The sequence below is a fragment of the Capricornis sumatraensis genome, chromosome 8 (assembly GCF_032405125.1).
Source record: "Capricornis sumatraensis isolate serow.1 chromosome 8, serow.2, whole genome shotgun sequence".
Classification (NCBI taxonomy): Eukaryota; Metazoa; Chordata; class Mammalia; order Artiodactyla; family Bovidae; genus Capricornis; species Capricornis sumatraensis.
Genome location: NC_091076.1, coordinates 81533286 through 81547866, shown reverse-complemented (window position 1 = coordinate 81547866; position 14581 = coordinate 81533286). Strand labels below are relative to the sequence as shown.

Genomic DNA, 14581 nt, shown 5'->3' with positions numbered 1-14581 from the left:
GGGGCCACGTTTGCGGAAGGTTCCCGGAGCCTCGTGATCAGGTCACATGGTGGCTGCCACATGCCTGGATCCAAGGCTCTGGCGTGGCCGTGAGGGCCTCCCCTCTCGTGTTACCATCATCACCCCCTCTTTCCTTCAAGGGCACAAGCAACCAGGCCTAAAGTGGGGCCCTGAGTGGACATGTGCGGAGCACGGCAGGGACCCAGGGGCTCGAGTGTCCCTGACACGTGGCTGTACATCTTCCACGCCCATCCCTTCCCCCGGAGCCCCTCCAGCTGCGGGGCCCACCTGCGATGGCGTGGGGGTCCGCCGAGCACTCCTGTACATCCACCACACAGCAATCCAGGGCCGCCTTGAGCTTCTTCAGCTTAGAGGCAGACGGGGCTACTCGGAAAAGACCCTGCCAAAAGGACAGGGGTCAGCAGACAGCCTGTACCTTGAGGGCACAACAGCAAGACCAACGGCAGGCAATCTCCCCACCCGCTTCCTCCATGATCTCCCAGGGGCCTCCTTCCCATCACCATGTGTTGACACTGGGACAGCAGGGCCTGGGCCTCATCCCTGGCTGTGGCCTCAGCACCGAGTACAGGGTGGCACAGTGTTCTGGTTGAGTATGTACTTGATTAAATGAACCTTGGGCATTTCGATGTCCTGTCCTTGTGTATTTAAGATATATTTTGGAAAAACAAAAACACTAATTTGAAAAGATACACGTACCCCCATGTCCACAGCAGCATTATTTACAATTACCAGGACAGGGAAGCAACCTAAGTGTCTATCGGCAGATGAATGGATTAAAAAACATATCGTAAGGTCTATAAATGGAATACTGCTCAGCCATAAAAATGAATGAAAATTTTGCCATTTGCAGCAACATGGATGGACCTAGAGGTTATTATCATACTAAGTGAAGTAAGACAGAAGGAGAAATATTGCATGACATCCCTTATAAGTGAAATCTAAAAAAAAATGATACAAATGAGTTTACTTACAAAACAGAAACAGATTCACAGACTTAGACAAGAAACTTACGGAACTGATGGTTGCCAGGGGAAGGATAGGAGAAAGGGATAGTTCGGGAATTGGGATGGACATGTACACATTGCTATATTTAAACTGGGTAATCAACAAGGACCTACTGTGTAGCACATGGAACTCAACTCAGTGTTATGTGGCAGCCTAGATGTGAGGGGTGTTTGGGGGACAATGGATACATTTGTATGTAAGGTTGAGTCTCTTTGCTGTTCATCTGAAACTATCACAGCATTGTTAATTGGCTATCCCCCAAAACAAAATAAAAAGTTTTATAAAAATGAGGAAAGAAAAGGCCCCATTCACCTCCCTCCATAAAACTTTCCCTCAGGGACTAAAAAGACCTCATTTTTCATTGGTATTATACATGAAAATGACTGGCATTTAAAACAGGGTCAAAAAAACCTGTTTTGAATAAATCAGGCTTATTTGACAGACACTACACTTATCTGCTCCATAAGCTCATAAGCCCCCATCTCACTCTTTTATACTTTGCTTAGAAATAAATACCACAGATAAATATTGATTGGTTGATCAGATCACAGGAAAGTGGAGTCATGATTTTTAAACTGCCTGCATAAGAAACTGAAGATGAGGTCTACCTCCCAGAAGACCACTGACACAGCAGTAAAAACAATGGTATCCAATGTCTCATAGGATTATTTTTTTTAACATGTGGCTTGTAAGGCGTGCTTTCTAATGTCTGTATCAGTTTTCAGGATGTCTATTTAAAAAGTTATAATCTAAAGGTTAAAAGGTCTATCTTTTAAATTAGGGAGAGAGGAGGTGGAGAATGGGGTGGAAGAGAAGGAGGAGAAACCCCAATCTCATTACATATGCAGACAGGAGGGCTAGAGCGGGGCTATAAGGTCCTCAGGGCGGGGGTATCATGTCCCACTATCCTCCACTGTCCCTGGAGAGTGAAGGCTCATGGGAGAAGCAGGACCAGTTTGAAGACAGGGGGCTTGTACTGCGTCTTCCCAGGTTTGGGTTTGTGGGGCCGGGTGAGGATGGTAACAGAGGAGGAGAGACCCCGGAGGCTCCATCTCGCGGGCGAGGAGACCTGCTCACGGCCGAGCTCGGCTGCACCCAGACGCACCTCCTCCTGCATCCCGCATTCCAGCAGCATCGTCACGCACGCCTCGATGGGGAAGGCGATCTCCCGGCCGCTGATCGTGAGGTGCTCCTCCAGGGGCTTCCCAAAGGAAGGCTTCTCCACCCAGGCCTCTGGGGGTGGGGGGGTGCAGGTGGAGCAAGAGAGGGGTCAGCACAGGTCACCCCCGCGGGAACCTTCCTTTCCTCTGGTCACACTGCTTCTCCTAAGTGTCCCAGGGACACGGAGCAGTGGACGTGGAAGCATTGTCCAACAATGTCCATGGAAGCACTGTCCAACTGCAGCATCTCCAGTCCTGCAGTTTCGGGGGATGATGGGGAGGAACTGGGGGAGGCGGTGGAGGCCCGCCCGCTGTGAGCAGAGCTGCTGGGCTTCCTGTTACACACGCACCTCCACACACACCCATGCACACCCGCCTCATCCCCGCTGGGGTAGTGTGTGTATATGTGTGTGTGCATGCTCTGCTTTCCTGCCGCTGGTCAATGTGCCCGCAGGCGGAGGTCCAGGGCTCACGTGAAGGCGGCCCTGCCGGGGGTGGAGCAGGCGAGCCAAGCACAGGGCCCTGGACAGCAGGCTCCCCGCCCTCCCCGCCCCAGGCACTCACCCTGTTGTGCTTTTATCTGAGGCAACACAGCCTGCAGGAGTGTCAAGGACTTCCTGTGGTACTCGGCCTGCACTTCGATGAGCTGAGGGAACACAAGCAGAAGCATCAGCCTTTGCCGGAGGATGGAGGGCATGGGGTGCCGTGCCCTCTCCTCCACCCGTCTGCAATGACAGGCATTCGTCCCCTCAGCCTCTGCAGCAGAGGGGTGACCATAAAGGGAAGTTTTGGAGGTGGGAGACTCGGGGAGGAGGTGAAGGGGACTCTCCAGAGGTGAGCCTGCCTTCACTGCCACCCCAGCTGCGGAGCACCCTGCCCCCAGTTCTCACAGCAAAAGGCACTGAAGGGGGGCAACAATGAAAGGGCTATAAACAGAGAACACATTCAGAAATCCAGATGCCCATGAGAGGGCGCTCAATGCCATGAGCCTCAACGTGTCTTGATACCCCCCAAAAAGAGTTCAAGATACAACTGGTAGGAAAACGTGTGCTCGATCCACAATCCTCTTCCACCTTGGGAGGCAAAACTGCTTTATCGTGATGTGATTCAAAGGACAAAGTCCCTCAAGATGCTCTGTTCTGCCCTTCCCACTACTGAAAAAGCTGCTGAAATGGTAAAAACAGCAGTGGAAAAGCGGTGAATAACTGGCACTTATTCTCTGTATCTCTCCCCGCTCCAAAAAAAAGATTGGGTATGTAGGAGGAAAACGGGAGAGAGAGGCACTTTGCTCAAAAGTCTGCTGTAATGAGTAGCTATTATCCCCAAGGAAAACTAAAAGGGAATTTTTTTTCTTTTTTTAAGTCATAGCGTTGAAAAAAGTGGTACCCAAAGACAATTAGGTAGTCCAATAATGCTTGCAATGTCAACAATCATTTGTTTTAGAAATTTTAAAATGACATATGATCTTCACAAATAAAACCAATGGAATAGACTTGAAAAGAATCCTACTATTTCCAAGTAAACATTTCAAGTTGAAAGGAATAGGTATCAGCTCTCTCTCACGGTGGAAGAAACTCTGGACTTCTTGGCCATTGATGCTGAGCATGCAGGGGAGCACTGGCTGCCCCCAATTCCGCCCCACGCTTATCAAAGCATCCAGCTTCTCAGGATTCCTCTTCTCTCCTCCTTTTATCTTCTTTCCCTGTCTTTGCATCACTTCCTTGACCCTAAAGAGAAACTTTGAGTTTTATTCCCAACGTTATTTTTCATTTCAGGGTCCTAATTATCCGGGCCAGATGATTCAAGTATGGATGACTCAGATCCTGTGTCTCTACTCTATAAATCTGCTCCCATAGAGGAGAGGCAGTAAACAGGCATCAACCCTCATTTACCAACTTGTCATCATCTGGGACAAAAAAAATCTCCATTAATAACCAACAGATGCCGGGGTGCAGCTAGCTTCTTCTTCCCAAGTTGCTTCCTGATGACAGACTCAGGTTTTGCAACCCTGGCCCCGCTGACATCTGGGGCTGGATCACCCTCTGTCGTGGGAGCTGCCCTCCTGTGTACTGCGGGATGTTTAGCAACAAACCTGACCTCCACCCTCTGAGTGCCTGTAGCACCTCCCCAATAGTGACGGCCCAAAACATCTCTGCTAAGTGACTTCAGTTCTGTCTAACACTTTGCGACCCTGTGGACTGCAGTCTTCCAGGAATTCTGTTCATGGAATTCTCCAGGCAAGAGTATTGGAGTGGGTTGCTGTGCAGGGGATCTTCCCGACCCAGGGATCGACCCTGCGTCTCTTAAGCCTCCTGCAGTGGCAGGCGGGATCTTTACCGCTAGTGCCACCTGGGAAGCCCCCCTCAAATGTCTCCAGACACAGCCAGTCATCTGCTGGGAGATGACAGAATCAACCCTGGTTGAGAACCACTGCCATAGATCACAGAGGTACAAACATCTTCATTGGTGAGGCTGAATTTTATTCTCGGGGTTTTGGAGAAATCCATATAAAGGCGACTAGAAGGCAGGATTTATTCACAGGTAGGACAGTCAAAGCCCCACCTGTTCTCAGGACATGCTTGACAGATCCTTGATTTGAGGACCACGTTCCTTCCCATCCCCACTGTGACACCTGCTAACAGACTCCAGGCAGCCTCACCTTTCTGGATGCTTACCGTCTGAAAGTAGTTTGCATAGTCGATTTCTTTGGCCACAAAACTGTACATGTCAGCTGACAGCTGGTCCTGTGGGGGCAAAACACAGAAGGATACAGAGTAGGAATCCACACATCAGAGGAAAGAACCGTAACCATGGTTTAACCTCATTTTTCATAATACTAGGCAGATTACAAACTTTGCCTGTGGACATTCCATTTCCCAACCACGGCTCTAAAGGATGACTAAGTGGGGAAAGAACACCTATGCCAGTGTTTTCCTAGGGCTTTTAACATAGGCCACGTGGAGAGTTGGGAAAGCTGATGCAGGGGAATGCCGCACAAATTGCTTCCCTGCATCGCTGTGGCACGCCCTGCTGTCTGCAGCAGCCCCGCCAGGGACACACTGTGTTTCTGCTTGCCTCCCCCTGCGACTTCATCCCCCGATGATACTACTGCCTTGCTCCCTTCATCTCAGTTCTGATTGGTTGATCATCAGGAAAAGAGAGGCAAACACACCAAGTCGAGGGAAGCTGGTTAAGACAGGTGGGCAGGGGATGGACTGCTGATTCCAAACCTAGCAAAAAAAAAAAAACCTGGACTCATCCAATATCATACATGAATCTCAGTGTGAAAAGCCCTTCACCACTCAGCTCCCCGAGGGGCTGAGAACAGTGGCTGAATGCTATGTCTAGATCATGTTCCCTCCGAGGAGGATAGTGGTCAGTTTCACTGAAACACCCCCAGCACAGTGCAGCAGAAGTGCATTCGAGTGGAGGCAGACTCTGTCACACTAACCATATCTTTGAGCATGTCACATTCTCTAAACATGTTTGTACAAGTCATGTGATCTCTGACATCCCTCCCTGCTTGGTAGCCTTTGAGGCAGAGCTTCAGAAGAGGTGCTGAGTTAAGATAAAAAGTGTCTATCACGTTCAGGTTGGAGTAAATAGGAAAACATCACCCCAATGCTTATAGCAGCGCTATTTCCAATTGCCAAGATATGGAAGCAACCCAAGTGTCCACTGTCAGATGAACAGATAAAGAAGTTGTAGTGTACAGACAATGGAATACTACACAATCATAAAAAAATAAATTAAAATCTTGCCATGTGTAACAATGGATGGACCTAGAGGGTATTATGCTAAGTGAAATAAGTCAGAGAAAGACAAATACCTCATGATTTCATATATGCAATCTATAACACAAAACAAAACAAAAACACACTCATAGATTTATAGAACAAACAGTAGTCGTCGTAAGGGGAGGGGATGGGGGGATGGGAAAAATAGATGAGGGGGATTAAGAGGCACAAACCTTCAGTTTACTTAATAATTGAGCAACAGGGGTGTAACATACAGCATAAGGAAGACAGTCAATTATAATGCAATAACCTTGCATGAGGACAGACAGCTACTAGATCCATCATGGTGATCATTTCATAATCTATGCAAATATCAAGTCATCATGTACCACACCAGATACAAACATGGCATTGTACGTCGACTATATCTCAATAAAAAAGGGGAAAAAAGCACAGGAAAGCTGACTCGAATGCTGAAGGATCACAGCAGACAACTGCATAATTCAGGAAGAGTCTGATATACAGGGAATCTCAAGCATTCTGCACAGACCCCGATAACCTCAGCAGCCCCTCCAGCTGTTGATCAAACTGTCCCCAGTGAGCAGGGGAATGGGAGGAGTGATCTGTTTCCTTTTCCAGTATCCTCAATAGGCAAACATCCTTAAAGCGTTCTTGCATACAAGATGATAGAACCAAGACACCAAGTTCACATGACTAGCTACCAAAAGTTCAAGGTATTTTTCCCAGAGAATAAAATGGGCTCTAGGACCACCTGCCTCAGGTCCCTTCCACTTCAGCATCCTTTACAACCAGCCTCCGGGAGGCTGCTGGAGCTGTCAAAGGTGCTAGAGAAAGTGGTTTTATCGGAACTCAACCTCGCCTGCATGGCCTCAGCCTTGGTCTGGAAGCATCTATCACCAGCCTGACAAGTGTGAAGGGAGATAGTTCAAGTCAGGGAAAGACAAAGGGTGGGGTGATAAAAAAAAACAACTCGGTAGACAGAGGTAAGGAAGGGAGCCTTGGGAAGGACTAAATGCCACATCAGTTCAGTTCAGTGCAGTCGCTCAGTTGTGTCCAACTCTTTGCAATCCCATGAACTGTAGCATGCCACTGTCCATCACCAACTCCCAGAGCTTGCTCAAACTCATGTCTATTGATGCCACATCAAATCACCTTCAACCACTCAGCAGACGATCTCCGTAAAGCCAGCCCAACGGAGTATGCCCTCAGGAACATGAAGGGATTTTCTGAAGGTGCAATCACATCACTGTCTTATAAAGTTAACAATAGAGATTCCAAGTAAGCCACACAAGTGAGAAATGAAAGTGGAAACTCTACACCAAATTTTCATTTGTCTAAATAAAACATTTATAATTTAATATTATTAAATATTTTATTCATAAACATTATCAATATAATTTAATATTTAAATGAAGTGTAGGGAGCCCCTACGCTTCTGCTGAGTTTTTCCTCCTGGAATGCTACCAAGTTCTTACAATGAACAGCAGAGAAAAGTCCTCTCTCGTTTTTCCCAAGGGGAAGGGAAAAGATTGCCATTTTGAAATGCACCAGAGCATTCTACTCTTAACAAGACCTAACCTTAGGAGAATTTTTCTTTTATTCCTGGCTGTGCCACGCTGCTTGTAGGACCTTAGTTCACCAACCAGGGATTGAACAACGGCCCACAACAGTGAAAGTATCAAGTCCTAACCACTGGATCTCCAGGAAACTTCAAGAATAAATTATTTTATCCCAGTAGAACCTGCTGGGATGCTTTCGAATTGTGGTGCTGCAGAAGACTCTTGAGAGTCCCTTGGACGGCAAGAGGATCAAACCAGTCAACCTCAAAGGAAATCAACTGTGAACAGTCATTGGAAGGACTGATGCTGAAGCTCCAATACTTTGGCCACCTGATGTGAAGAGCTAACTCACTGGAAAAGGCCCTGATGCTGGGAAAGATTGAAGCCAACAGGGGAAGGGGTTGGCACAGGATGAGATGGTTGGAGACGGCATCATCAACTCAATTGACATGAATCTGAGCAAACTCCAGGAGACAGTGAAGGACAGAGGAGCCTGATGTGCTGCAGTCTATGGGGTTGCGAAGAGTCAGACATGGCTTAGCAACTGAGCAACAACAGCCTGCTGGGGTTATATCAGAGCCTCGCTAAACATTTGCTTTTAGCAGACTCTAGCCTGCCTCACATTGAGAAAGAGAATTAATCAGCTCCAGCATCCTCTAGCCATCCTGTCCTACCAAACACAAGAACTGAGAAGCTGGAAACAGAACGAAAGACAGCAACAGAGAAGCCCTGAAGTTCATGGTGCAGGGTCGCAGGCATACCCACGAGACTCACACCCAGTCCCAGGGCGACAGGGGCTTCCCCCGCTCCCATGCCTGACCCCTACATCACCAAACGCCTGCACACACAGGTCCCTTTACCCAATCCTTCATGTCCACCTTTTGACAAAAATTGCAAGGCATACTAAAAGGCAAAACCATAGTTTGAAGAAACTGAACAAGCATCAGAACCAGAATCAGAGGTGTCAAGAATGTTGAAATTATCGGGCCAGGAATCTTTTTTTAAATATGATGAATACTGAAAGCCCCAGCTCTTAGGGTTCATCCTGGGCTCTTTAGACATGCCAGCTGACAAGCCTGGGGACACAGACTCAACTAGAGGCTATTAGGGTTTTCATAGACCTCCAGCAAACAAAAGGATGCTCCACGAGGGCCTCCCGTTTTTCTCAGTGGAGAGGAGCACAGAAAGGGGATACCCTGCAAATCTCCACTCTGTTGGCAGCCTCCTCCATCTCCTCCCTGAGGGCATCGGCTTTCGCACCCGCAGGCTGTGAGCTGCTGGACAAACCCGAAGACTTGGATGTCTGCTGCCACCTGATGAGAAAACAGGAGAAAGAGAGGAGAGGTGTGAATAGAACTTGGTCCCTGCCTTCGAGGAACTTAGATTCTGGTCGGATTAGGCATAAATATGAGTTGAATTTTGGTACAGTGTGGGCGTTTTTTTCTTTTAGCATTTTCAGACATTCTACATCTAAGTTGATGAGCCTTACAAATTGGAGTTTGTGGACATACAAAGTAGTCAAAAACACACACCCTTAGCTCTTTAGGGCTCCCATCCCTTTGCCACTGATGCACGAGGCTCCAAGCTTTTTCCCTGTGTACCTTCGTAATTTCAGTGTCTGTTAGTGACTTCCCTGGTGGCTCAGACGGTAAACTGTCTGTCTACAATGCGGGAGACCTGGGTTTGATCCCTCGGTGGGGAAGATCTCCTGGAAAAGGAAATGGCAATCCACTCCAGATTCTTGCCCAGAAAATCCCATGGTCGGAGGAGCCTGGTAGGTTACAGTCCATGGGGTCGCAGAGTCTGACATGACTGAGCTTTCTTTTTTTTTTTTTTTTTTTTAGTGACAAGTTAGAATGGCAGTGAAAGCAAACACTCTGGGATTAGAAAGGGAAAATGCACGGTGAATCGGACTCAATGGTAACTTTTGGCAAAGAACATTTTCCATGTAGCATGTGGAATCTGATGCCTTATCAACCCTGACAGGGCTTCCCAAGTGACTCAGTGGTAAAGAATCCACCTGCCAATGCAGGAGACATGGGTTCAATCCCTAGGTTGGGAAGATCACTTGAGAAGGAAATGGCAACCCACTCCAGTATTCCTCCCTGGGAAACCCCATGGACAGAGGAGCCTGGCAGGCTGTAGTTCATGGGGTCACAAAGAGTTGGACACGACTGAGCATGCATGCACACATGCATGTGAGACAGGTAGAGAAAACGCTGGGGACACTGTGGGAGGCAGGGAAAGAGCTGGTTACGGGTATCACCCAGGGAATGACACAGCCTCACTGCCAAGAAGAGATCAGGAAAAGGTACCTGGTACCAGACCAGGAGAAAGGGGGGCCCAGTGTCCACACAGCAGGACTCAGAGAGGCTGAGGACAGTGGCCCCTTCAGACAGGGCAAGTGTTCTCCAATTTGCGACAACTTCCCTACTGTCTCCCGAACCCTAAGGCCGAATGACATCACTGCTGCTTTCCCTGAAGCATGGTCCAGGCCATTCTTTTTAGTTCCCTGCCCACCCTGCCGGCATTGAGTTGGGAAACCTTCATCTACTTGGCTGAAGTCAACCATGGTTGTTAAGTGAGAGGATAAATGGGTAAGATGAAGACAAATGTAAAAGTCAAACTCTCCACTCGGAGGCACTAAGCAGCCTTGGATCAACATTTTGATACCTCATGTACATTTTCTTTAACATTTATCTCCGAGCAGAGAATACAGGCCTTCTAAGGAGGCCCCTTGGGAAACTTTCAAGGGGAAGCACAAACATTTCTGGTTGCTCCTCCAATTAAAAAATAAATTTAAAAAGCTATTTCCGGTTGCAAGTTATTATCAAAGAATTACCAAAAGCAGGCCCTGACAGAAGGTTCTAATTACACTAAGATGCTAGTAGCTACAGCAGGGAATAGCAGTGGGACCTCTCTTACTCAGGCAGTAAACTCAACAGTCTACGGGGCCCAGCAAGTGGGAAAAATAAGTCAAATGGGTCATTATCTTAAAAACTCACCCACTGAATCCTTTATTTCCCCCTTGAAACAGGGACACGAGATAGAAGCTGGTTCTCAGCTCTAAGGAAAATAATCGAGTCATCAGGGTGGAAAAGGCAGCTGATGCCTGGCTACCATCTTGGGAAGTCGGGAGGGAGTCACGGGGGTGTCGGTGCTGATGGGGCCCAAGCACAAGCCTGGGCCTTGGGGAGCTGGATGGACAAGCTGGGAACTGTCAAGTGACCTCATCAGATGAAATGTGGCCTCAGATTAAACAGTGTCTTCTAAATACCATGTGGGCCTGGGGTGGACGGGACAAACCAGAGAGCCTTGCCAGCTCCATCTGGCTCCTGGACCATTCACCCAATGTGGAGGCAAAAAGTATAGCCTTACCCTTATTTTGAAAATCAATAATAGACTAAGTGTTTTCTCTGCACAATTCTTTCTTATTGTGTTATGTGCAAGAAAAAAATTAAGAGAGTGGAGCTGTATCACAATACCAAAAAAGAGGAAATCAGTTCTCTTTGCTATTACCAAAAAGTAGCAAAATGAAGAATCTTCTGTCACTTAAAAAAGTGCACCCATGGGAGAATTACTTTGAAAGGCTTTGGGACATCAAGCTGGCTTGAAGCTACAGCGATGGTCACATGTGTCCTGAGAAAGATTCCTTACTCATAATAAGAATTCAGGAAAAATTAGAAATATTTTTCTAATATTCTATTCCAAAATGTAAAAAAAAAAAAAATCTAAGCTAACAGGTAAGGATTAGTAAAAATGCCTGGGCAATTCTTTCTTATAATGGCTTGCCCTACAGAAATGATGTATTTATTATTTTTGTTTTTAAAACTAATTAACTAATTAAAGTTCTGGCTGTGCTCGGTCTTCATTGCAGTACGTGGGCCTTCTCTAGTTGTGGCAAGTGAGGGCTTCTCTTCGCTGTCGACAGGCTTCTCCTCGGTGGTGGCTTCGCTTGTTGCGGAGCACAGGCGGAGGTGGAGCACATGGGCTCAGAAGCTGCCCAAGGGCTTGGCTGCTCTGTGGCAAGTGGGATCTTCTGGGTCCAAGGATCAAGCCCATGCCCCCTGCACTGGCAGGGGGATTCTTATCCACTGTACCACCAGGGAAGTCCAACAGAAATGATCTATTTAATTAATATCTCCAGTTCCGTTCAGTTGCTCAGTCATGTCCGACTCTGCGACCCCATGAATCACGGCACGCCAGGCCTCCCTGTCCATCACCAACTCCCGGAGTTCACTCAAACTCATGTCCATCGAGTCAGTGATGCCATCAAGCCATCTCTTTCTCTGTCGTCCCCTTCTCCTCCTGCCCCCAATCCCTCCCAGCATCAGGGTCTTTTCCAATGAGTCAGCTCTTCTCATGAGGTGGCCAAAGTATTGGAGTTTCAGCTTCAACATCACTCCTTCCAATGAACACCCAGGACTGATCTCCTTTAGAATGGACTGGTTGGATCTCCTTGCAGTCCAAGGGACTCTCAAGGGTCTTCTCCAACACCACAGTTCAAAAGCATCAATTCTTCCCAAATCTAGGTCGGTCATAACTTTCCTTCCAAGGGGTATGTGTCTTTTAATTTCATGGCTGCAATCACCGTCTGCAGTGATTTTGGAGCCCCCAAAAATAAAGTCAGCCACTGTTTCCCCATCTATTTGCCATGAAGTGATGGGACCAGATGCCATGATCTTAGTTTTCTGAATGTTGAGCTTTAAGCCAACTTTTTCACTCTCCTCTTTCACTTTCATCAAGAGGCTTTTTAGTTCCTCTTCACTTTCTGCCATAGCCACAGCCAAATAAAATATGGAATGTCATGGATGTAATTTGGATCTCAGATAATGAATGTACTTCCATAATAGATTATGGGACAGACCTACAACCACCATCTGACTCATCCTGCCTGAAAAAAAGAAAGTAACCAATAAATAAGCGTAAAAAATACTGTGGCCATAAATATGAAACTGATTTTTAGGGTATTATACATCTGGATTAGGTCTTTTTTTAAACCCCAAATTACATTTAATATATGTATATTAAAATGAAGACATTATTTTTCCCCACAATTCTGTTGTGGTACTTTAAAAGCATATACCTTTCCCCTCCCTTTATAGGGAATTTTAATAGGGAACTTGTAATGGATAAGTTATCTATTCTGACATTATAAATACCCACCAAATGGTCCCTTTGTGGAAACTGAACAGCATAATATCAAGGAAAACTAGGAAACCTTTTGTATAGGCAGCAGTTTGTTAGGAGAAGCGCCACTAATCATGAATCTCGATGAACAATAGATGTTGGAGAGGGTATGAAGAGAATGGAACCCTTCTACACTATGGGTGGGAATGTAAGTTGGTACAGCCACCAAGGGGAACAGCATGGAGGCTTCTTAAAAAATTTAAAACAACCATATGATCCAGCACTGCCACTCCTAAGCACATGTCCAGAGAAAACCATAACCGCAAAGGAGACATGCACCCTACTGTTCACAGCAGCACTATTTCACAAGAGCCGGGACATGGAAGCAACATAAATGTCAATCGACAGAGGAACGGACAGAGAAGATACGGTATATACACATGGAATGTGACTCAGCCATAAAATGCCATGAAATAACGCCATTTGCAGCAACATGGATGGAGCTAGAGACTATCATTCCAAGTGAAGTAAGTCAGACAGAGGCAAATATCATGTGATATCACTCATATGTGGAATCTAATCTTAAAAAACAGGGAGGCTGGGCATGCTGCAGTCCATGGGGTCGCAAAGGGTCAGACACAACTGAGCAACTAAATCGATGGAATTTTAAAGAAAGATGCAAGTGAACTTACGTCCAAGACAGAAACAGACTTAACAGATATTAAAAACAAACTTATGGTTACCAAAGGGGAAACGTGGGGCAGGTCATAAATCAGGAGCTCAGGATGAACAGACACACACTACTGTATATAAGACAGATGACCAACAAGGACCTGCAGGGAACTCCACTCACTACTCTGTGATAACCTACATGAGAAAAGAATCTGAAACAGAATGAATATATGTATATGCATAGCCGAATCACTCTGCTGTGCACCTGAAACTAACACAACACTGGAAACATCTGCACTCCAATAACCTTGAAATATTTTTAAAAAACCATACATTTCAAGGAATGATGATATTCTCAGCCAAAGGCTCTATAAAAAAACTCGACACGTGTCCTGCTCTGTTAAGGGGAGAAATAAGGACTCTTGCCCAAGAAGAGTTTGAGCTTTGAAGCAAGAAGAGGAGAAAGTTCATTTCTTCCCACTAAGAGAGCTGAGGTGACCCACCATTCTCTGGGAAAGATGCTATCACTATGATTGAAAGAAAGCTGAGCGCCTAAGAATTGATGCTTTTGAACTGTGGTGTTGGAGAAGACTCTTCAGAGCCCCTTGGACTGCAAGGAGATCCAACCAGTCCATCCTAAAGGAAATCAGTCTTGAATATTCATTGGAAGGACTGATGCTGAAGCTGAAACTGCAATATTTTGGCCACATGATGCAAAGAACTGACTCATTGGAAAAGACCCTGATGCTGGGAAAGATCAAAGGCAGGAGGAGAAGGGGATGACAAGAGGATGAGATGGTTGGATGGCATCATCGACACAATGGACAAAAGTTTGAGTAAACTCTGGGAGTTGGTGATGGACACGGAGGCCTGTTGTGCTGCAGTCCATGGGGTCACAAAGAGTTGGACATGACTGAGCGACCGAACTAAACTGATGATTTGGGGATGATGAAGATAGAATGCAAGGTTTAAGGAGGGACTTCTCTGGTGGTCAGTGGCCGGGGAGTTTCGATCCCACATGACGCAGGGCAACTTGGCCCGCACACCGCAACTAGAGAGATGTCAGAGTGCTGCAACGAAGACCCAAGGCAAGGAAAGACCCTGCAGGCTGCAGCTAAGACCTGATGCAGCCAGGTAAATAAACCTTTAGAGAAACAAAAGAGCCTTCAGGAAAGGCTCAGGAACGAAAAAGGCTGGAAATAAGGGCAAGACATTGCAGAGACCAGGAGAAGGGTATAAAAGGCAAAGTCAAGATGACTTCAAGGTGACAGGGAGT

General features: G+C 46.7%; 1 protein-coding gene across 6 annotated transcripts in view; it reads right to left on the bottom strand.

The window, feature by feature from the left end:
- Nucleotides 1–14581, bottom strand: part of ARHGAP44 (Rho GTPase activating protein 44) — a 116642-nt gene that overhangs the window by 21111 nt on the left and 80950 nt on the right. For all 6 annotated transcript variants that reach the window (XM_068978879.1, XM_068978878.1, XM_068978882.1 and 3 more), the window contains 5 exons: nt 8699–8816; nt 4862–4930; nt 2751–2832; nt 2132–2259; nt 289–400 (listed from right to left, as the gene is read on the bottom strand). In XM_068978879.1, the coding sequence (XP_068834980.1) occupies nt 289–400; nt 2132–2259; nt 2751–2832; nt 4862–4930; nt 8699–8816 (509 nt within the window). The remainder of the gene's footprint in view (nt 1–288; nt 401–2131; nt 2260–2750; nt 2833–4861; nt 4931–8698; nt 8817–14581) is intronic.